Source organism: Bidens hawaiensis, unplaced genomic scaffold (assembly GCF_021521415.1).
Source record: "Bidens hawaiensis isolate Kalapana, Puna unplaced genomic scaffold, B.hawaiensis_p1.1 tig00004327_1, whole genome shotgun sequence".
Lineage (NCBI taxonomy): Eukaryota > Viridiplantae > Streptophyta > Magnoliopsida > Asterales > Asteraceae > Bidens > Bidens hawaiensis.
Genome location: NW_027491261.1, coordinates 1950415 through 1975903, shown reverse-complemented (window position 1 = coordinate 1975903; position 25489 = coordinate 1950415). Strand labels below are relative to the sequence as shown.

The 25489-nt window shown below is 37.1% G+C and overlaps 1 protein-coding gene across 1 annotated transcript in view; it reads right to left on the bottom strand.

Annotated features, from left to right (window-relative positions):
• The window catches only part of LOC143626264 (leucine-rich repeat receptor protein kinase HPCA1-like), a 53130-nt gene extending 46267 nt beyond the window's left edge, over positions 1-6863 (bottom strand). Inside the window, exons 1-8 of the mRNA XM_077096407.1 lie at positions 6785-6863; positions 6606-6723; positions 6078-6149; positions 5919-5993; positions 5777-5848; positions 4598-4759; positions 4457-4531; positions 3402-3473 (exon numbers count right to left, since the gene is read on the bottom strand). Coding sequence (XP_076952522.1) covers positions 3402-3473; positions 4457-4531; positions 4598-4759; positions 5777-5848; positions 5919-5993; positions 6078-6149; positions 6606-6723; positions 6785-6863 — 725 coding nt within the window. The remainder of the gene's footprint in view (positions 1-3401; positions 3474-4456; positions 4532-4597; positions 4760-5776; positions 5849-5918; positions 5994-6077; positions 6150-6605; positions 6724-6784) is intronic.
• Between the last annotated feature and the right edge of the window lie 18626 nt (positions 6864-25489).

Here is a 25489-nt window from a genome sequence, read left to right as displayed (position 1 = left end):
GTATGCTGACATGAATGCTTTGGGAATTATGAGTATCGCTAAATATACTTGCTTTCTATCCCAAATAGAGCTGACAAGTGCGTCTATGGCACTTTAAGAACCTTCTAGGGTAGAAGTAATGCAAGAATAACTTCAAAAATTTGTTCGACTAGTGTTTGGGATCTCATTGATAAACTAGATCGGGTAAGAAAGACGATCTTGACAAAATGGGTATTTAAGTGTAAGAAAGATGACCGTGGGGTAATTGTGAATAATAAGGCAAGATTGGTAGTCCAAAGTTTCAATCAACATTAAGGCATTGATTACAATGAAGTGTATGCTCCGGTTGCGAGACTGGAATCCATACGTATTTCTTGGCCTATGCAGCTTTCAAGAACTACAAGGTTTTCCAAATGTACGTGAAGAGTGCATTTCTGAACAGGGAAATTAATGAAGAGGTGTATGTCAGCATCATCCTGGTTATGAAGATCCAGATTATCCTAAACGTGTTTACCGATTAAACAGGCACTTTATGGTTTTCGCCAAGCCCCGAGAGCTTGGTACAATACGTTGGCTAGCCATCTTATGGATAGCGGTTTCAAATTAGGGACTGTGGATTGTACTCTTTTCTACAAGATGGTGAAAGATGATCTTCTCCTTGTCAAGATACACGTTGATGATATCATTTTTGGTTATACGAATGACGCTTATGTAAGGAATTCGAGAAGCCGATGCAGACGAAATTCGAGATGAGCTCAATGGGAGAAATGAGTTACTTTTTGGGATTGCAGGTTCATTAGTTTGATTTAGGATTTTTTATTCATCAGACAAAATATGTGAACGATGTATTGTGCCCTTTCAAGATTACTGCTAGAAAAGTTGCCTTAACTCCTTTCCCTGTGCATCATTATTTGTCACCGGATGAATTGGAGGATACCTTCGATCCGACCCTTTATCGTGCGATGGTCGGTTCGTTAATGTATCTAACTGCTTCTCGCCCTGATTTATGTTTATATTCTGTTTGTGTGCTAGGTATCAATCAAATCCCTGAGTGACTCATCTGGCGGCTGTTAAGCGTATTTTCCACTATCTGAGAAGCAATCTTGACGTCGGGTTATGGTACCCGATGATATTTTCGATCTTACTACTTATACAGATTCAGACTATGGAGGGTGCAAGATTAATTTCAAGTTTACAACAGCAGGATGCCAATTATTAGGAAACCGGCTTGTTTCCTGACAGTGTAAGAAGTAGACAACGATGTCTACTTCAACCGCTGGAGCCGAATGCGTGGCAGCCTCGAGTTACTGTTTACAGGTTTTGTGGATCCAACAACATTTTGTGAATTACGGTTTGAAGTTTCTTAATACTCCTATCTTAATTGATAATTCTACTGCAATCTGTATTACTATAAACCCTGTCATCACTCTAAAACAAAACAAATTGAAATTAGATATCAATGAGAAAATTGATTAATATGAGAAAATTCACACAGTTTTTCAGAAAGCTGACCTTTTTACCAAGGCATTTTGACAAAATGAGATTTACTTATCTGCTTGGTTTAAATGGTTTAAAGATTTTTTTAGAAATTCAATCGCTCGGTTGATCAATTTTCTTTCGTTGTATAGTTTTCGTTTATTTTTTTATTATGATTTTGATTTTTGGGAGAGAATATATGAGAAAATACAAAGAGAATGTGATGTTGTTTTGATATATAAAAATACCAAAATATGGAAAAATATAAAATTTTGAGAAATTTGATCCGACCTTATGAGAAATGATGTTACATTGACTTAGCGGACCTAGCAAATGAACAAATTAGACAAGAAAATGTTGTAAGCTCAACTCTATGTTGTGTATGATAGGCTTGACAAATCATATAAGTTCTAAAAAGATATAAACCTAAATGCTTGCTAAATCTAGTGGTACAACATCTTGATGCTTAGTTAAATATCTGTTTAAAAGTTTCAACAAGTTAAAAGATTGCTATGTGTACATGCGTTCATTTTGCAAAGAAATTCAGCTTTTTTTTCTTTTATATTGTAAAGAACTTTAGCTTTTTTTTTTTGTTTATTTTTACTTAAGTCTTGAATCCTCTACGTGTGTAGGAATACTGATCTGTGAGTTAAGACCTAAGTATACTGCTTGATTTTCTTGGTGATTTGTATAATGTCTTGGACTTTCTCCGCGCGATAATACAAAATTATCCGAATTGATTGTTATGGCCTTATACAACTTCAACTTATTTTATCCTTTTGTTTTGTTAAAATGGAAACTTATCTGCGTGTGTCATACCAAACTTAAGGGAAAATTTTAACCTTCCACTTTATTTTCGTTTTGTTAATTTTGCATGGGTCACAGCTAATCATGTTATAAATGAGAAAAACAATACATGTGACGGTTCACTGTACGAGATATTAAAAATTGTGTCTGATAGGTGGGGTCGACATATGATTTGTGCTTAATTGAATCTTAAACATATCGTAAAGTCACTGAAAGATTTGTGTAAAGTTTAAAGTGGACAATTATATTAGCAATCATCATTTCTTAGGACGTTGCTAGTCAATATGTTCTCATATCGCGATCTTTCTCACAAACATATGTACTACTTATCGTATTTGATTCTATTTTAATTCTTGTTTGAATATTTAAAAAGTTCAAAAAAATATTTTCAATTTGTTTTGATAAAAACTTTGAAAAGACAAAAAGATTTTAGTTGTGTTTTAACTTAAATTTTTAAAATTCAAAAAGATTTTATTTCTGCTTTATTTCCGATCTTCGAGCTATGAAAATTTAAACTTGTTGAAATCTTGGATTTTACCATCTTGATCAAGGTTTTACCCACACGCTTTAAGTTATTATTTATAAAATTTTCAGCAAAATATGGGTTTTCATGGGCAAAATATGGTTTTACAATGGTTAAAAGAAAATTTTTCATTCATTCATTATGTTGGCTTCTCATTCGTTATGAATTTGTAGCAAATGGAACCCATTCGCTAGTTAACTTTAGCAAATGAGCTTCATTCGTTATTCTACTCATATGCTTCAGCTTCATACTCTATGCATTATAGCGAATGAGGACACATTCGTTAGTTATTTAACGAATGGGCCCATTTGCTGTCTTGGAGTTTGTACCGAGTTTGTACGGATTACAAAAACCCTAGGTTAGTGAATAGCAGTTCATTTGTCATTTACTGTTTTCCTTGAAAATCACTCCCACCTTAAGGTCATACAACTTTATTCATGGTCACATGAGTCATTTATTTGTTAGTTCAAAAATCATATGGACCATATGATTTGATTCGCCTCTCATTCAACCCGTTCATTTTCTCCCCTATCCCATATATATATATATATATATATATATATATATATATATATATATATCCAAAGATACAAGTTATTTAAAAGAAAATACTCACAAAACTTGAAGAGACGTGACAAGGCTGAGGGTGGAAGGAATTGCTCCCGTAAGCCTGTTGTTTTCTAATAACCTGATATATCAAGTAAAAACAATTTCTAATGACTATATATGCTTTTACTTAAAAACAATTTGGGTTATTGGATTTTAATAATATCAACTTTGACCTATTAACTGAGATTAATCCAAACTTTCAACATATTTCCTTCCAACCATCTAACATTGACTTAAAGCTAACCACGTTAGTTTTTTTTATGATGTGGCCTGCCTATGTGGCAAATACCATTATGTGGACCACCAATAATTCAACAACCACTGTCGGCACCTGGCCACAACCACCAGCAACGCTGGAAGTCGGCCACCATCCACCACCGGACTTACTCAAATCATCATCGCCATTACACATCATTTTCACTATGAAACACCACTACCACCATGCATTTGACATTGCAATCTGCCGCTACTCCCGAAGGTGTGCAGTAGCCGGCCACCATCCTGCTCTTTTCCTCCGGACAACCAAATTCTCAAACAGTTCATCATCATTTTGGAGTCATACCACCCCCTTAGACATGAAACACCCACCATTTAGTACATATGGCCTAAGTTTGAGGTGGCAGATCTAGTCGCTAGCCAACACTATTCGATCTCGTCGCTAACACCGACGTTTAGTATCAGATCTACAACCCTTATCCACAAATCGGGTTGTGGGAAATCCAGGTAGCCTCCAAACTCCGCAATCGCCTATTCGGGTGGTGGTGGTCGTCGTCAATGGGTTTCAGGTGTTGGTGGCCGGCAACCGGAGGTAGCGGTGGCTGTAGGGGGTGGTTTGGTCCATGTCATTGTTTTTGCCTCATAAGTATAGCACGTAATAAGAAAACTAGCGGGGTTAGCTTTCAGTTAATATCGGATTGTTAGAGGAAACTAGGTTTAAAACTGGGATTTTCAAAAGACATAACTCAAATTGTGATTAATCCGAACCAATCGATCAAAGTTGGGATTATTAAAATTCAACATCCATTTTTGTATTATTCGTTAATAAGATCAACTGAAACGTACAGATGAATCATTGTCATGTTTGAGTTGAAGAGCCCAGGTGGGATATCCCCTGAAAGTTGGTTGTCTCCTAAGTGACTGAAACCAACAAAAACATAAGTGACCTTTGGTTTTACAAGCAAAACAAAGTGGAAAAAAACATACAAGTGTTTCGTCTTAGTTAGCATATCAAGACCAGATGTACTCTCCTTAGAAACTGGTATACTCCCTGTGAGCTTGTTAGAAGTGAGATCTAACCAATCAAGATTTCTAAGATTGCCAATTGAAGCGGGAATTGGTCCGGTGAAGCTATTTGAGTTCAAAGATCTACGCAATACCGATTATAAAGTCATCGACGTATATGAGCATATTGAGTAAGAATCACTATCTTAAAAGTAAGTATTTTGTTATCATCTCTGTGCGGTGTTATGTTGCAAATATTGGGACCGCGGTTTAAAAACAATACAGTTTGGGACTACTGTTAAAGGAATTATCACCATAATAACCATGTTGACCAGTATAATTAACAAAATAGCCATTAACTTTTTAAAATTACGAATGAATAAGAGAGTGACAAGTTTAAATTGGCACAACATATTTTAATATGGCTCAACAGATTTGAACCTGGCGTTGTTGGGAATTTTGGTTACGATCTTTCTTGGCATGCAAGGCAAGGAAATATTAAACATGGAGCGGGTAATTATAAAAAGGATAAGTGTGTTTATATTTAATTACTAGAGATAATTATCATAAATTAAATATTAATTATTATTATCTAGCATCCTATACGAGTTGGGTTTGGATGTTTACGAGATAATAATAATACATTCGTAGTCGTAGTCTAACGTGATATGTTAGATTATAAATATCGTATTTTGGGTATTTTATGTTGTAATTGAGTTTGTGATGTTTCCCAATAATAAATGAATTTTGGTGTTTAGCCAAGTTCAGGTTTTTGCTTTCTATTGGACATATCACATTGGAGCAAGATAAGAACTAGGCGTAGTTTAACGCCTTGTCATAAAGATTACATCGACAAAACAGAAGTCAAGGTTGTTTTATTAATTTTCTTGATTAACATGGCTAATTTGGGTGTTATCCTAAAATTTTAAATGGGTGTAAATTTTGCAACCCTTTATTAACGAATTAGGGGAGGTGACAAATACCCATTTGTGTAGTACATGATGGGGTCAGTACGTCTCTTTCAAAAAAGGTCAGTTTGAGTTCGTCCAATACATATTTTGGCCCCCCCCCCCTCATTAATTAACAGTGATTTGAAAATTATTTTATTATTATAATTATTCGATTAATTGGTATATGGGTCCCAGGGAGAAAATTTCTTACAAGGAGATAAGATTTTCAAGATTTCCAATGGTGTCTGGAATCGGACCAGTGAAGCTGCATCCAACTAAAAATCTGAAAATACAAGATTAAATATAGGTAGCAAACTGAGTTGTTTTCGTATATAGAATGACAAATTACTTACAAGTGTGTTAATTTCCTCAAATTTTCTACCTTAAATGTGACTGATCCTATCAATCCTTTATTGTAAGAGAGATCTCTACATATATAGAAAACAATCCTAAAAGATTGCTGAGAAGCAAACCAACAAAAGTATGTTAGACAAAAAAATATCAGGACTTACAGAATCTGTAATTGGGTAAAGTCCCAGATGTGTTCTGGGAGCTCACCCCTCAATTCCATGCTTGGCAAGGTGCTGAGATGATAAAAGAAAAAAGTATCATAATATGTTTTTGTTACTAAAACACTTGTTGGTGAGAACTAAGATGACAACTATTAACTCCTTTCTTATAGATGGTTAAGGGCCGGCAAAATAGGTCTTACCAAGAAAGAAAAATAATGAAACCTAGCCTAGTAATTTTAATTACCTTTAAAAAATATAAAATTAACGTAGTGTGTACTTTTTATTAAACGTGTTTAATAGTGTGATAAACATGTACATGTTTTGCCAAGTATTATCAATGTCTAAAATAAAAATATGGCTAAAGATTCTACTATTATTATTTGTTACCATATTTAACACATGAATTAATATTATTAAAATATTTAAGAATATTGTGGTCAACACAACCAGTTATCCAGTTGTGAATATTAATTGTTTATCCAGTTGATCCATATTGCCAACTCTAGTAAAAAGAAATGATCGACTAACATTTTGGAAACTCGACCGTTTGTGCAGGTGATGCCAAGCCAATAACAGTGATGGGAACCATCATCCCAGGTGGGTGGTGTGTTGTACCAAGCATTCTTCAGAGCATGAAGATTCGCCACTAAAATATACGAGTATAATAAGATCACCTATAAGTGAAACGCGATGAACAAAAAACTTACGATCATTATCCTGAGCTGATATTATTGAAACGATTATGCATAAGATTGAAAATATTTTCCCAATTTTTGAACCCATCATTTAAAGTATTGGCAGATTTTTGTTGGAAAAAAAACTTGAACCAAACAAACCAAATAATGCAGATTTCAAGTGACAGTCTTATATAATGGAAGAGTGTTGAATAATCAACTGTGCTGCCTTATTGAATAGTAAGAAGAGCCACTTGTGTAGTTGTGTGTAGACATTGTACGTGTACGTGTACGTTACAAAGTTTCTACGTTCTCCTAACAATGGCTTAATTAGTGGACAGAAAATAATAATAGTGGTAGAGACTTGAATAATCAACTGTGTTGGCTCGTTGCTACTGACAGCCACCAAAATAGAATTATAAAGATATTTTGCATTTGCATTGATTATCCACCAGATTTTTATGATTGTTTGCCTATATAACACGAATGTAGCCTAATTCATAAATTTACTGTTGAATGATGTTAAATAAACTGATAAGTAATCCACAAACTTATATTTTATGATACATAATCTAGGAGTTTGTAATTACTCAATTGGACAATGCAGCTCTATATCGTAACATTCCAAGCATGCACACAAACCATCCCATGACAATATCTTCACCGGGCCATGACGCCTAAGGGCATGGTTAGTATAGTCTGCTGTCAATTCATCAAATGCGTACTTTAGGATAATTAGTGTAATTTAGTCGACATTATGAATCAAAACGGGTAAAGAATCTTCCCGATTTCTTGAAACTTTTTAAGAGTAGTCTTTAAAATATAAAAAACTCATGTAGAACCGGTAAACGTATTCACCTTGTTTATCCTTTCACCAGGCATTTACTCTTGTAAATGTAGCTTGTTTATCCTTTCACCTTTCACCTTTCACCTGGCATTTACTCTTGTTTATCCTTGTTTATCCTTTCACCTTGTTTATGTTCTTAAACCTACAAATAAACGTAGCTTTATATCAATTCTCTGGATCATAGTAGGATCTACTTTTATGCTACTAGACCATCATGGATCTAGTTTTTGTTGGATTTTATGGACCGGTTCGGTTAAGTCAACGCGGCTGACCGAGTTTTGACTTGTTAGAGTTACACCGTCGGTAACGAGCATGAAACCTGCTTAAGTTAGTTAACCGGGTATGACATAAATTAACGAGATATTAGAGAACGGGCTTTTGGAAACAAGAGATGGGCTTGGTGGGTCATTAGCTTAACTAGTTTATTTATAAACTAGTTAACCTATCATTAATTCTAACCCTAGCCACCTTAAGCACTCATCTCTTCCAAGATTCCACACCACCACCGCCGCCGACCTCTATCGTCGCTGCCGCTTCTGTCCGTGAGGTCTACACCACCGCCGGCACTCTCTTGTGCCGCCGCCGCTTTCTCGTGACCCCAAACCACCACCACCACTCCGCCATTGCTACCGCGACTACTATTCAACCGCCGCCGCTATAGTTTACCGCCGCTGCCGCTGCCTAGTGCACCGCCACCGTCGGGTCTCGCTTGTCACCTAGTGTTGCTCGTTAACTGTCGGTGTCTCGACCGGTTATTCATTAACCGTGGTAAACTTGAAAATAATTGGTTTATAATAATTATATTTGATGGGTTGCTTATATTACTGTGCTTGTATGGTTTTGTAACCGGATCCTGTCGGGTTTAGTTTCGGTGCTGATTACTCGTTTTATTTCGCTGCGTATATATTGATTAATTGGATTAATTAATTATTGGACATATTATTGAACCGGGTTTAATAATAAATTTTTGACTGGTCACCACTGAAACCCAACAGTGGTATCAGAGCCTTGGTTACAACGTACGAGTTGGTACCGGTCTTTTAACTGGAATTAGTGGCAATCCTTCCATTGTGCTGAACTTCTGAATTAGGCACCATCATCTCTCTTCTCATGGGCTCTCTCTAAGAATTCTTCTTGTGGTACTAACAGCATGAGCCTCTCTGTGTGTACTTGAACTTGATGTTCCATACTTCCTTGTGGTTTCCTTTCTTCTAGGTTGTAAAAATGTATACTCTGCCCATCTTACTTCCCTCAACCTTTTGTCTCTTCCAGCCTTCTCAGCATCTGTTTATTGCCATTTTCTTTTCTTATCCAGTAGAGGAAAGCCAATTCTTTGTTGTTCACTGAGAAATTTGGGTAGTTCATATTCCTCTGTTGTCCCGCCAAGTTGCCTTTCTTTAGATAACCATATAGCTCCAGTGTTGCCATCTTCTCAAGTTGCTCCCTCCTGAACTCCCTGAAGTCATCCTTAACAACTATCAGACTTTCAACTCCATCTTCAGTGATGACCTTCAGTGTCTTTGAACGTGCATCAAAATACAAATGTGTAGGCAAATTAAAGTTTGTTCTTTGTGGTTCTTGCCTCTGATTTCAGATCTAATGGATGGTATCTTATTCTTGATGTTGAGGTTTTCTGAGTAGTTGGTTTCTTGGAAAGTTTCCTTTCAGACTCATCAAACAGCCCTTTTATCTCTTCCTTTGTCTTCATTATTAACTCAAAGTACTTTTCACCCCTCTTACATAGGATGCTTATCATTTCAGCTGTTTCTAAATCGATTGTGCTTTCATAGTCCATGGGCTCAGGTTTTACTTGCATGCGCTCAACCACTTTCTTCTTCATTTTACTTTCTTACTCAATTCTTTTCTAACTCTTGCTTGTACAAACTTAATTACCTCTCATAAATTTCTTTCATTTCTTCTCTTGATAAACTTTTAATCTCCAACAAGCTCATCCCCTTTATGATTAATAGTTTCTTCAAAATCTCAACCCTTTCAGCATCCTCAAACCACTCATTTACTTCAGCCTTATTTTGTTCTTCAACTAGTTTAGCTTTTTCTTCTTCAGCCTTCCTTTTCATCTCTATCTCATATTTCTCCTTTTCCTTCTGTTCTTCGATTGCTTTTTTCACAAGTCTGACTTTCTCTTTAAGTATAGTTTTTGAAAGATCTTTGATAAGAGCAAAATTGTATCCATGTTCAACAAGAAATCTTACATCACCGGTATATTTCTTTAACTCTTGTTCTGTTTGTTGTGCACCTCTAACATGTTTCCCCCCTTTCTTTCTCTGCCACTATCTTTTACAAATTATCAATATTCTCGAATGTTTTTCTGTTAAGATAGGACACCACATAACTATTTTAAATTAAGTACTTCCTCTTGAAGATTCTCCTTTTCCATCCCTCAGCCACATTTAAAATCTCATATGCTGTCATCAACTCAATATGTCGGGAATCATATTACAAGCTTTTCAAAAACTCAGCCTTCTCTTCCAACAATTTTCTTTTCTGCTATCTTTCTTCCCTTCTTTCCCTGCTTTTCTTGGCTGCCAAATATTCCAGATCTGCATCAGATAAGTCCTTCAAATCATCCAACTCCAAACCAAAATTTAGTAACATTATTATTCTCGGATCAGACTTCTTCATTTCATCAAGATTGGCTTGAATGTTTTCTCTGTGCTCCTCAGTCACATGAATTTGAGGATATCTCACATTCTCATCCTTAACCTATGTCTCTTTCTCTACAAATATTTCATCATCAGCATCCAAATCATCAAGAGCTTCAATACGAGGTTAATTAAAATCAACTTCTCTTTCAACACCTCTTTTTTCAGATATTCGTTTTGTTAAAGCTCTCCCCTTCTTTGTATTTGAAGCCATAGGCTTCTGCCATTTTGCTTTCGGGGTTTCTTCACAGATTGGTTCTTTAGCTTTATCAGATTCTTCAATAGTTGGTTCTTCAATGTCAACTGGCTCTTCAATATTAACTGGCTCTTCAACAATTAGCTCAACGTGTTCTTCAGTATTTGATTGATCAGTTATCTCCACAACAATTGGTTCATCAATGTTTTCAAGAACATTTACCCTAGCCTTCTTTAATTTTCCTTCACAATTTCTCTTCCTATTTCTGACATATGTCACTATATCCTCTGGCCATTCTTTTGGATACATTAATACATCAAGATAAGTTCTGAGAATTACCATGTCAGACAAAAAGCATTCATACTCCCTTCTTGACATCTTTACCTTTTCTCTCCCTTCTTTTTATCCCTTGTCTCCTCAGCAATCACCACCTCTGGTTCGGTTTCAATTCTTTCTTTGAATATGCTCATAACCATTGCCAAACTCTCAATAACATTTTTCTTTAGTTCTTCTTCTTCTTCATCTTCTTTATTTTTCAAGTTTATCAGAGTCTCTATCACTTCTTGTGGAATCTCATCATTCTCAATTTTAGCATTCCTTAACTCCATTCCTTTGATTACACTTTCCACTTCAGCAACATCCGTGTCTTCAATCTCTTCGACATGCAAAAACCCATCTCCTGATTTTAGTTTAGGGGCATTGGTGGGTTGTAAATCAGCATCTGTCATGGCCACACCTTTTCACTTTAACTTTCTCTTGTCAATCTTTTCAACAGTTTCCTCCTCCACTTCATTTTCTTTTTCTTTCTCCCCCTGACCTTCAGCATTCTCTTCTGCAACCTCAACTTTTTGCTCATCATCAGTCATAACATATTCAGCTTCTATCAAGTTTAGAGCATTTGTCACGACCACCTCATCTTCACTCTCATCATATATTTCATTTATCAAATTCAAAGCCTCCATATTCTCCTCTTGTTTTGGTGCATCTGAGGTCTCCTCAACCTCAGACTACTCCAGGGTTCGAATTCTCTCAAGTGCTACCTTCAAAGCTTCTTCAAGAGCAGTATTCTTCAGTTTTTGCTCAACATTTTCAGCTTCTAGAACAATTTTCCTTTCCAATAGATCTTGATGAGTAGTTTCTGGTGAGGTGATTGAAGAATCTTGTTCTGGTATCAATTCAGGCTCCGATTCAGGTAGGGTGGAAACAGACTCAAGTGAGTAAGGTGTGAATGTAGTTTCATTTATGGGTTGAGTGCCAGGTTGGTCTTGGGTTGGTTGTTGGTGATGGATTGGTTGGTCTGGTGATGATCGTATAGGTTCATTGATTGGTGAATTTGGTGGTGAAGAGCTTGATGGTTCATTTATGGGTTCTGGGTTTGGTGAATATGGTGGTGAAGGTATGTTTGTAGTTGTTTGTATGATATGATCTGGTGAGACAGGTGGGCTGATCATTTGAATGGTTTCATTGCTCTGGTTAATCACATTATCAACAAAGATATCCTCATCAATAGCTTCCTTCTCAACAATAGGCTCATCCATGTGTTCATCCTCAACTGCAACACCTGCAACATCATCATTTACTCCCATACCCCCTTCATAATGCACTTGTTCATTTAACTCAACATTCTCATTCACTTCAAACTCCTCATCTCTACCTTGATTATTATCATTATCACTGTCATTGTCACTTGCCTCATCCTCCTCACTCTCTTCATTCTTCTCTACTTCAGATTCAAGAGAGGCTGGAACCTCCATAATTTCCACTTGAACATTCAACAGCCATGGTAAAATATCAAATTCAATCTGAGTATTGAATTGACTCCTGGCATTCACATTTTTTATACTTTTGTAAACATTCGAATCTTGTAGAATCAAAGTGTCGCCAATAGTAGCCAGCCCTTGTAAAGTACCATTAATGATAATCTGTAAGAATTTTGGGTACATCAAAAATTTGTCTCTGTCTTTTTTCTGGGCATTGCTAACCAACCCATTGAAAATTAATCTTGAAAAGTTGAATGGTTGGTTGTATAAAATGGCGACAGTAGCGGTTTCCAACTCCCTGCTCAACAGAGTCCATGTCCCTTTTCGGAATGATAGACTTTGGATCACATGGTGCATCAAGAATCTATTAATCAGCGGGAACATCCCTTGGAACTATCGTTCATGGATATTTCCCTGGTATCCCATTGTCTCCTGGAAAACCCTCAACAACCTCTGCTGTGAGTAAGATAGCTGAACTTCATGATTGTCATTCAGTTGCAATGTTGCCTGAATGGTTTGCTCGGTGATCTCTATTTCCTGACCCGGTACTGTGGCCTCAATTCTTCTGCAATTGATATCATCCGTAAATGTAGCCGACCCCCAAAAATCGTTAATATGATTTCTATAGATCACTAGGCTCTCTATCAAGGCAAATCTCAGATTTGAGTATTTTAAGAAATTTATCATAAGGGCCAATTCTTGATTTTCTTCAGTAACCTCCAAAAGAGCGCACATATTGTGCTTCAGTTCAAATCTATAAGTCATTATATTTGCAAAATAAATAACAATAGTTAGTAATTTGTAGATATAACTTATCGATTAGAAGAGTTAATGAAGAGATTTGTCTTCGGTAACCTGATCTTGAACAATTTGAAAACCTACACAAAAATGCAAACCAGTAAGTAAAATAAACCATTAAAACCCTAATCCCCGCAATTGAGTATCGAAAATTAGCTTTCGATTTCTTACCAAGTCGGAATTAGAAAGTTTGCTTTTAATCGGTATTGATTTTGAGCGAGCAGAGGACAATGATAGGGCACGAGCAGAGAATAATTGAGATAGGGTGGAAAAATGTTGGAAAAATTTCTAAGCCCCCTTTTATACCTAAAGCTTGAGGTTTAAAAACCCCCCTTTTTGTCGTTTAGTACCAGTAGGATACCTTTAATGAAAATCAATTATTTTCTCTGCACGAGTAAACCGCCAAAGGTGGTTGACTACAAGTGTGCTTGTAAAGAATTCTCAAAGCATGCTCATTCAAACTCAATTGAATTTTGGTTAAGTGTGAATTTGTTAATGTTAAATAGATTGGTCGAAAGCTAAGTCTACTCGAAAGAAAACGTAAGCAATTTAATTAATCTTTTAATCTGTCACACCCCGACTAGCACAATGCGGAAGCGTAAAACGGGAATGTAATAGACACCTCTGGTATCAACACATTGTTTATAAAGAAACATTACAAACTAATTTACAATATATTACATTTCATTGTTCTATCATTGTTTTACAGTCTAGGTGATACAAACCAAACTAGTTCCTTAACTATACGATCTTACTACTAACGCCCTTACTTCTATTCACATAGCATCAACCATACACCTTGGGCAAGTAACAGATCACCAAATCATTCCGATTTAGGTACACCTGAAAAACAGTTTAAAACGGGTCAACTACTAGAGTTGGTGAGTTTCACGAGTTTCAGGAAAACAGTTATGAACATTCACAAGTTAACACTTGCAATCATGATATAAGTATGTATGTATGTAAATGATGTAATTATTCTAAGCTACAGTGAAGCCTTGACTATTGTGCTGCGTGCATCCATTTCCCACGCCCAATCAACCACTGTGCCCCCCTTTCCGCCCATAATATGGCCCAAGTAGCTATGTCTAACACTACATAGCGTGTTATATAATTATGCTCATGTGCAAACGGGGTAAAGTCTCAGCAACACATGAAGGCTCCGTTTGGGTTTGTCAAACCAATAGTACTATTCACAAGCCACCGGCTCGAAGTTAATCACTGTGTTTGTGGGGACTTTCGTTTGTTAGCACTTAGATAATTCACATCATCACATGTTTCAGATAAGTATATAGATATAAGCAAACATGCTTTTCACCCCAAAAGTTCGTAAAACAGTTTAGAAGTGGGGTCATGAAACTCACTGTTTAGTAGATAATCAGTAGCACGTCGGTTCGAGGTTTGTGTAACTTGTAATCGCGGTTTCCTATAATCAATATTATAATAATATTTTAATATTATTATAATCTCAATACTAAACTGGGCTGTATAACTAATCTGGGTATAGCTGGAACGCCCAGAAAGTGGCAATAGGCTTAGGTTGTGATGTTGTTCAATGTCTAATACTTAAAACCGAACATGGCTCAGATTCCTGTTTTCCCAGCTGGGCCAAGTTGTTCGTTTACGCGTTCAGAAAACAGTTATGGGAAAATAAGCTTGGGTAAATGTATTGGTTAACAAAATGATTAAGTTATAAAGAAGGATCACATACTGGGGTCCCGGAATAGCCACGGGGCCCGTTTCCGTTTATTCAGTTTGATTTAAGAAGAAACGCGCACAATCTATCCGGATTGTCCAGGTTTCTCATAGAAAAGTTCATTTTTACTTAATTAATCCAAAAATATGATTTTTGATCACTCTTGGTGTTTTGATATTCCCGCAGGTTTATTAGTCGCGAACTTGCTGGTTTTTATAAAAACTGAATTTGTTTAATCTTCAAATTAGCATAATTAAATAACTGTCAATCATTAAATTATGAAAATTTAGCCACTTATCAATTAAAATATTTAGATTTTTATAAAAATATTTCTGGAATTATTTGCTGATTTATTAATTTATAAAAATTCATTTTATCAGCTATATTTCTCCTGAAAATCATCCGTTTATCCCAAAAAATTTCCAAAATTTCCAAAATTTCCACAAAAATTCCTGAATACTCAAATTATGTCTCAAAACAACCTGTATCAATTCCAGAATGTAAAAAGCTCGTGCAATATTCTTTTCGGCCCAAATTCGGCTATAAAAATTCACACGAACGCATATGCACAAAACACCTTTAGACTTCTCCAATTGATCCCAAAATTCATATGTAATCAAAATACATTAAATCTGAGTTCCCAGAAAAATTTCATAATTTTTGAAGCATTTTAACTATTTTTCCCCATTAAACGTCCCAATTCGGTAATAAATTCGCCAAATATTCTTGGATGGTCGAAAAATTACCAAATTTGAAAAGGGACTCAACGACATGGTGTCTTATGTTCCTGAAAAATTTCAAGGCCTAAAAATATGCGCATCACAACCTTAACCAAAACAGCCCGTAAGCGAGTGTTTGGCATTACCTTAGCGGTTTTGGTTCGTTTCCGCCTTTCAAATCAACTTTTCAAGCTCTTGTGCTCCTATGTAGGATAGATACAAGTCCTATATCACAAACCAAGCAAGTTTCATCAATAGAACAGCCCTTTAACTTAGGGTTTCGGCTAGTATACAAAAACGAACTTTTGAACCGTAAAAATGCCGTTTCAACCCATTAATCCGTTATGGCCAAAAAAACTACCAAACCAGGTTCCTTACCATGTGTATGATCAAAACATGTTTATGGACCATTTTTAGGATTTTTACATGGTTAGGAATGATATTTAGTAATCAAACTATGTTTACAAGTGATTACGCGAGCTTTAACGAGTTAAAAGTTAGCCAAAAATGAAGCTTTTTACCTTGTTCTTGCTGGATTTTGAACGAACTAGGCTGTACTACAGATTTTCTAGAACTTAATTTATAATTAAAGGAAACTTGGGGTGGGGGGGGGGGGTTTCCCCTATTACGGCCGCCCCAAAGGTGGGGTCCATGGGCCCCCCCTCTTGATCATTGTCTCGTTTTTCCTGCCCTTACGTGAAATCCCGACCCCAAATTTATTTCGAGTTCGGTTTTTGGCGCTAAAAATTTATCGGGTGCGTCAAACAGTGCGAAAACGAGTGTTTTTTGGCTAGTTTTGTGTAAAATTATAAAAACATACTATACATTTGTAAAAATCAAAAATATTTTCATGGATCGCTTAAAACATTTCAATTAAGTGTTTGGTAAGTCTTTTTCGGCTTAACGGATGATACAATGCTTGGTTTGTAACTATTTTTCGCGTTTAAATCTATAGCGGGTAGTTAAACGAGCATGTTTTCGTTTAACTTGTTTGCTATCGAACTAAGGCCATATTACTAATATTTTAGCTTATAGCTTATATTAAATGTATATCACTTATAGATGCCCCCCCCTCGGATTTCTGGGTCATAACCCAACCCGTTCGGTTAATCGTTCGTTTGTTAAGCAAAAGGTTTTTATTTGCTTAATCGATAAATACGTACTGAGGTGTACCTTGTTTTGTCTCAAATGTCACATTCTCCCCCTGTTAGAAAATTTCGTCCCCGAAATTTGATTATTCAACTTTGTCCTTATTTGGAAACAGGTGCGGGTGTTTCTTTTTGAATTTGGATTTCCGTTCCCACATGAATTCGGGTCCCCATTCTGAATTCCACCGAACTTTGACTAGAGAGATTTTGTTGTGTCTTAATTGTTTTATTTTTCCCTCTAATATTACCACCGGTTCTTCAACGAAAATCAGTTTTTCGTTTATGTTTAAGTCTTTTAATGGCACGATTTCGGTTTCGTCGGTCAGACACTTTTTTAGGTTCGAAACATGAAAGACATCGTGAATCGAACTCAAATCCGAAGGTAATTTCAGTCGGTAGGCTATAGGATCAATCTTAGAAATTACTTCATACGGTCCAATGTATCGCGGAGCTAGTTTACCAATTTTACTGAATCGAATAACGCCTTTCCATGGGGATACCTTGAGGAATACTTTATCGCCTATTTCAAAGGATAACGGTTTCCTACGAACATTAGTGTAGCTTTTCTGTCGATCTCGGGCGATTTTTAATTTGTTTGTGATTTTACGGATTTTGTTAGTGGTTTCTTGAATCAAGTCAGATTGAGTAATTTGGGCATCTCCAACCTCAGTCCAGCACAAGGGTGATCTACATTTCCGCCCTTACAGTGCTTCATATGGTGCCGCTTGAATGCTACTGTGATAGCTATTATTATACGAAAATTCAACCAGTGGAAGATGTTGATCCCAGTTCCCACCGAAGTCTAGTACACATGCGCGAAGAAAATCTTCTAAGGTTTGAATGGTTCGCTCGGATTGACCGTCGGTTTGGGGATGGTAGGCGGTACTTAGGTCAATTCGGGTTCCCAAAGCTTCTTATACAGCTTGCCAGAAACAAGAGGTGAAATGGCTATCACGATTAGATATAATTGAAACGGGTACGCCGTGATGGGATTCGATTTCATTTATGTAAATGTGAGCAAGTTTTTCGGTTGTGTAGGTTGTACGAATTGGAAAGAAGTGTGCGGATTTGGTTAGCCGGTCAACTATTACCCATATTGCATCGTTTCCTCGGGAAGCTTTAGGGAGGTGTTTTACAAAATCCATGGTAATTTGTTCTCATTTCCATTGTGGTATTTCTTATTGGTGCAACATTCCTGAAGGTTTTTGATATTCGGCCTTAACCCTCGCACAAGTTAAACATTTACCGACGTACGTGGCTATATCCTTCTTCATACCGGGCCACCAATAATACTCCTTCAAGTCCTTATACATTTTATCTGTTCCAAGGTGAATGGAGTATTTGGACTTATGGGCTTCGTCCATGATCAAGTCATGCAGATTGCTAAAAGTGGGAATCCAAAATCGGTTTTTGTAATATAAAATTTAATCGGTTCTTTCTTCAAAATTTTGTTCGGTCCAATGCAAGTTTTCATCTTCCAAGTGATCTCCTTTCAGATCTTCGTTTTGAGCAATACGAATTTGTTCGGTGAGACTGGTTTGGACGATCATTCCAAGTGCTCGGACCCGTAGTGGTTTGATCCTGTCTTTTCTGCTCAAAGCATCTGCCACTATATTAGCCTTGCCCGGATGGTATTGAATCTCACAGTCATAATCGTTCAACAGCTCTACCCATCTCCTTTGCCTCATGTTTAGCTCTTTCTGGTCGAAAATATGTTGTAGGCTCTTGTGGTCGGTCTATATTGTACATTTAGTGCCATACAAATAGTGCCTCCAGATCTTAAGTGCAAAAATAACCGTGCCCAGTTCCAAATCATGGGTGGTATAATTCTTCTCGTATACCTTTAATTGTCGAGAAGCGTATGCTATGACTTTGTTTCTTTGCATAAGTACGCACCCTAAACCTTTTCGGGACGCGTCACAATAAACTACCAGATCATCAGTTCCCTCTGGAAGACTCAGTATCGGGGCTTGGCATAGTTTATGTTTTAGCAGTTGAAAAGCCGCTTCTTGTTCTTCTCCCCAGACATAAGCACGATCTTTTTGAATCAAAAGAGTTAAAGGTTGGGCTATGCTGGAAAAGTTAGCAATAAAGCATCGGTAATACCCAGCTAATCCCAAAAATTGGCGGATCTCTTTCGGTGACTTTGGGGCTTGCCAATTTTTAATGGCTTCAATTTTGCTCGGGTCTACATGAATACCGTGTCGGTTAACAACGTGCCCTAGAAATTGTACCTCTTGTAGCCAGAATTCACATTTTGACAGCTTGGCATACAACTTTTCCTGCCTCAACAGCTCCAAGATAGTTCGTAAATGCTGCTCGTGTTCCTCCTTGGTTTTCGAATATATCAAAATGTCATCAATAAACACGATAACGAATTTGTCGAGGTACGGTTTACAAACTCGATTCATAAGATCCATGAAAACCGCGGGAGCATTAGTTAGTCCGAACGGCATAACTAGGAATTCGTAGTGGCCATAACGAGTTCGGAACGCCGTTTTAGACACGTCTTCCTCTTGAATTTTAACTTGATGGTAACCGGATCGAAGGTCAATTTTTGAAAAATAGTTTGCCCCTTGAAATTGGTCAAATTAGTCATCTATTGGTGGAAGAGGGTATCGGTTTTTGATGGTAACTTTGTTTAATTCCCGGTAATCAATGCACATTCTAAAACTTCAATCTTTCTTCTTTACAAACAATATCGGTGCTCCCCAAGGAGAATAGCTAGGACGTATGAAGCCCTTATCTAACAACTCCTGTAATTGGTTACATAATTCTTGGATTTCAGAGGGTGCCAGTCGATAAGGTGCCTTAGCAATAGGGGCTGATCCTGAGATTAAGTCAATACGGAATTCAACCTGTCGTTTCGGTGGTAATCCAGGTAAATCGTCGGGAAAGACATCGGGGTGTTCACGTACAACGGAGATATCTTCTATGCGTTTCTGATTAGGGTTCTTTATAGTCACGTTTGCCAAAAATGCCATACAACCTTGGCGTAAACATTTCAACACTTTAAGATGAGACACGAGAGGTAATATTGAACCAGACTTCTCTCCCTGTACCATAATCATTTCACCTTCCAGAAGGGGAATTTTAACCGTCTTGTCGTTACACACAATCTCCGCCTTATACTTGATTAATTAGTCCATGCCAACAATAACATCAAAACTTCCTAACTCTACCGGGAGTAGGTCAATAAGGAATGGGTGGTCATTAAGAATAATGGAACAGTTTTGGACTATTTGGTTGACAGTTATAGAGTTACCGTTAGCGAGTTCTATAGTATAGGGATTTGTTAGTTCACTAATTGGCATATTATCTAGGGATACAAAGCTAGTGGAAACAAAGCTTCTATCGGCACCCGTGTCAAATAATACAGAAGCATATTGATCAGAAACAACAAATGTACCTGTTACTACGTTCGGGTCTTGTCGTGCTTCTTCAGACCCGATAACGAACGCGCGTCCCCAAGGCACCCTAGAATTCGATGCTTGGTTCCGACCGGTGACTGCTCCTTGATTCAGCTTGGGCAGTCTTTTCTAAAAAGCTTCGTGCTACCCCATTCATAGCAAGCACGGCGGTTTGCTGGTGCTGTGATTTGTTGGATAGGTTGTTGACGAATCGGTTGTGGTCTAGGTGGTTGCGGATGACGAGGTTGAGTTGCTTGGGTTGGTCGGTTGACAATTCCCATAGTGACTCTACAACTAGGGTCATTATGCCCCGTTCTCCCACACTTTTGACAAATTAACGGTCTGCACTCACCCACATGATGAAAACTACATTTATCACATTTTGGCCATGGTCCCTTGTACATGTCTCGTTTCACCTCAGAACTGCTCATGGTATAATTTTATATTGTCGGGCATGCACGTTTATTTGTTGGCCTTCCTTGTGATCCTGATCCATAATTGGTTCGCTTCATACCCGATGATTCCCCAGCCATTCTCAACACTCCACTTCTTACCAAGTCAAAAGTTACGATGCCGGCCTGAGTCACGACATTCTCAAATGATGTATGGCCAACAAAGTTCACCAAACTCCTCACTTCTGGGGCTAAACCCCAAATATAATGTTCAACTCGTTTGTCCTCAGGAGTTACTAACCAGGGTACTAAGCAGGCCAATTCATTGAAGCAGTTCGTGTATTCCAAATGATCTGCTCCTTTCATTTCCAGACTCCAGAGTTCGTGTTCTAACCTTTGTATTTCGTTCTTTGGACAGAAATGATCTAGCATTAATGTTTTGAGTTCAGCCCAAGTCATGCGGTTAACCGTATCTTGCCCTTTTATCTGAACTGTAGTGTTCCACCACATCAAAGAATGATCCGTAAAAGTAGAGGCAACATACTTGACAATACTCTCGGGTGGACAATTACTAATATTGAAAACAGATTCCATCTTCTCTATCCATTTAATCAGCCCGTTTGGCCCTTCGATACATTTGAATTCGATCCGTTTACAGGCCATAAAGTTTTTGATAGAATATTCCCTTCGAGGGGGATTAGGGTTGTTATTGTTATTGTTTGGGTTCGGTGGAGGATTATTGTTGTTGACATTATTTGTATCTGGTGGGGGATTATTGGCATTGGGAAGGGCATTTGTATTAGGTGGGGGATTATTATTTGTAACTGTTTCATTGTTGGTTGGGGGAGCATTATTGATTTGTTGCTGGTTTGTTTGCATATTGGCATTAACACCGGCAGTTACTTGTGTTACAATAAGTGGTATTGCTGCCTGCATTTGCCGAGCAATCATCTCGGCTATTTCTGCTTAAGTCATAGGGGTTGCTTTCTTTGGAGCCATTCTAAAATGATAAACAAATATAAGCCAATTAATACTAATTCCAGTCTACGGCACTGTGTAATAATAATCACAATAAATATTGTACAAGTAAACTAGATAACATACTGACATTTCACAAATTGTTCTGTACATTGATAATAAGAGGTACATAGACTTAGCCTGATAAAGGCCAGTGCTTGCATGTATATATCAAAATATGTCACTAAGTGACTGTTAGACTTAATCCTGTAAGGGTCAGTGCTTGTAATAATGTACAAAATTGTGCCCCATGTTAACATAACATACTACTATATACATACATGGAGTATCAAAAGATCACGTACACATATCTGTAACATCCTGCATCTATCCGTACAAACGATAGATTAACCACGAACATAAAAACAACAACACCGTAATCATCCAGTAACAGTTCCACAGTCGAACTGTCACCCTATCCAAACACCAACGGTGGTAGACATCTGACTGCTGCAAGTTCATCTGCTGTAACGTCGATAAGCACTGGGTCACGTCCCTCCTTTCCTGTTTAATGTTAGCTATGGCTATCGAGTGGTCTATCACACGGTCAGTCAAGACAGCCATCCAAGAGTTGTTTCCTGCGTTTGGGAGGTCAGGGCGAGGGGTAGGTATACTCAACGAACGGGAAGATGACGTATCTGCCCTAGGACATGAAGGTCCTCCCCGGTAGTGGGTAGATCTGAATGGAATCAAGATGGGTCAATCGGGGTTACCCGAATACGAGCAGTCTGTCAAACTCGTGCAGTAGCTGAAGTCGTCGGCGACAGGTGTATAGATGGAGTGGGTGATCTGGCTACTCTTGCAAGTGAAGGGTACTGACTGTTAACTTCGTTTTGATATCTGCGTGGTGATCTGGGTAGATAGTTATCGCATTTGTAGCCAGACAGATCAGGCACATTCCTGGGTAGCTCTCTACAATTAACTTCTTTTTCCGCCTCTTCCTCATCCTCCTCCGGTTCCTCTTTTGGGTACTCCTCCTCTGGATCCTCTTCTGATTCCTCCTCTGGATCCTCCTCTGGTTCTTCCTCTGGATCCTCCTCCCCAGCAGAGATTACCGGTTCTTCTTCCGGTACGTAGTCGTTATTCCTTGACATGACTCTACACAAAGGTTAGTTATAAGAATAATATCTATTGCTAGCGCTAACTATTGTCGGGAGGATTAATTAATTAAACCAAATTTAATATTAATTATATTAGAATATAATATTTGTTTTATTAAAATTTTAATTTTAATTATTATTAAAATTAGTACTAAATATAAATGAATATAATATTCATAATAAGATTTACCATCATCAACAGTATCGTACGTATACGTATTTATACACCTTGATTTAGATAAGCACGTATGGGTGTTACATATATATATACTTACCCATTACCTTTTATATACATATGTTGCCACTTTTACCTAACCACACGTTCCGCGACTTCTCCCCGAGTTCCCTCGTACAAGCAAGTCTGTTATTATGTTCCGGACCACAATAACTCACTTGCCCTACAAGTTCATCCCGAAATCCATCAGTATATAATATTAAATTATTATTTAGATATTTCCCAGAGTTAATCGAGACTACGGTTATATTTTATGTACCCTAAGGGATAACCTAATCCTTTATAACCAAAGGCTCTGATACCAACTTCTGTCACACCCCGACTAGCACAATGCAGAAGCGTAAAACGGGAATGTAACAGACACCTCTGGTATCAAAACATTGTTTATAAAGAAACATTACAAACTAATTTACAATATATTACATTTCCTTGTTTTGTCATCGTTTTACAGTCTAGGTGATACAAACCAAGCTAGTTCGTTAACTATACGATCTTACTACTAGCTTCGTTGCTTCTATTCACATAGCATCAACCACACACCTTTGGTAAGTAACAGATCACCAAATCATTCCAATTTAGGTATACTTGAAAAGCAGTTTAAAACGGGTCAACTACTAGAGTTGGTGAGTTTCACGAGTTTCAGGAAAACAGTTATGAACATTAACAAGTTAATACTTGCAATCATGATATAAGTATGTATGTATGTAAATGATGTAATTATGTTGTGCTACAGTGAAGCCTTGACTGTATGTGCTGAGTGCATCCATTTCCTATGCTCAATCAACCACTGTGGCTCCCCTTTCGCCCACAACATGCCCCGGTAGCTATGTCTAACACTACATAGCTTGTTTGTATAAATATGGTCATGTGCAAACGGCGCTATGTGACACGGAAACCAGGCCGATTCCGTTTGGTTTTGTCAAACCAATAGTACTATTCACAAGCCACCGGCTCAAAGTTAATCACTGTGTTCGTGGGGACTTTCGTGTGTTAGCACTTAGATAATTCTCATTATTACAAGTTTCAGGTATGTATGATAATCAAACATGCTTTTCACCCCAAAAGTTTGTAAAACTGTTTAAAGAGTGGGGTCATGAAACTCACTGTTTAGTAGATAATCAGTAGCACGTCGATTCAAGGTTTGTATAACTTGCAATCACGGTTTCCTATAATCAATACTATAATAATATTAATATTTTAATATTTTTATAATCTCAATACTAAACTGGGCTGTATAACTAAAATTCCTGAGTAGGGTCATGAAACTCACTGTTTAGTAGATAAAATTCATTTTATCAGCTATATTTCGCATGAAAATCATCCGTTTATCCTAAACAATTTTCATAAATTTCACTAAAATTCCTGAATACTCAAATTATGTCCCAAAAAAATCAGTATCAATTCGAGAATGTAAAAAGCTCGGGCAATATTCTTTTCGGCCCAAATTCGGTTATAAAAATTCACACGAGCGCATATGCACAAAACACCTTTAAAATTCTCCAAATGATCCCAAAATTCATATGTGATCAAAATACATCAAATCTGAGTTCCCAGAAAAATTTCATAATTTTTGAAGTATTTTAGCTATTTTTCCCTAATAAACGTCCCAATTCGGTAATAAATTCGCCAAATATTCTCGGATGGTCAAAAAATTACCAAATTTGAACAGAGACTCAATGACATGGTCCCTGATTTCCCTGAAAAATTTCAAGGCCTAATAATATGCACATCACAACCTTAACCTAAACAGCCCGTAAGCGAGTGTTTCAGCATTACCTTAGCGGTTTTGGTTCGTTTTCGCCTTTCTAATCAACTTTTCAAGCTCTTGTGTTCCTATGTAGGCTAGATACAAGTCCTATATCACAAACCAAGCAAGTTTCATCAATAGAACAGCCCTTTAACTAGGGTTTTGGCTAGTACACAAAAACGAACTTTTGAACCGTAAAAACGCCGTTTCAACCCTTTAATCCGTGTTTATGGCCAAAAAAACTATCAAACCAGGTTTCTCACCATGTATGATTAAAAAATGTTTATGGACCATTTTTAGGATTTTTACATGGTTAGGAATGATTTTTGGCAATCAAACTATGTTTATATGTGTTTAAACTTGATTAATCAAACAAAATATTAGCTAAAATGAAGATATTTACCAAGGGTTTGGCTTGGAGTTCTTAGAGAAGATGCTAGGAGTCCAGAATATGTAAGAAGAATATGTAAAAATATCTACTCCATTGGTTTAAATAATAAAAAGAAAGTTTTGGGACTTGATTAATTTTTGGCGGCCGGAATTTCCTTAGGCCATCTTGGGCCTCATTTTGGCCCACAATCTGATTTTTTAAGCCCAAATATGAAAAGCCTAGTCCAAATTTAGTTTGGGTTTAATTTTTGGCGCGAAAAACTTATCGGATGCGTCAAACAGTGCGAAAACGAGTGTTTTTCGGCTAGTTTTGTGTAAAATTATAAGAACATACTATATGTTTGTAAAAATCAAAAATATTTTCACAGATCGCTTAATACATTTCAAATAAGTGTTTGGTAAGTCTTTTTCGGCTTAACGGATGATACAATACTTGGTTTGTAATTATCTTTCGCGTTTAAATCCATAGCGGGTAGTTAAACGAGCATGTTTTCGTTTAACTTGTTTGCTATCGAACTAAGGCCATATTACTAATATTTTAGCTTATATTAAACGTATATCACTTATAGATGGCCCCCCGGGATTTCTGGGTCTTAATCCGACCCGTTCGGTTAATCGTT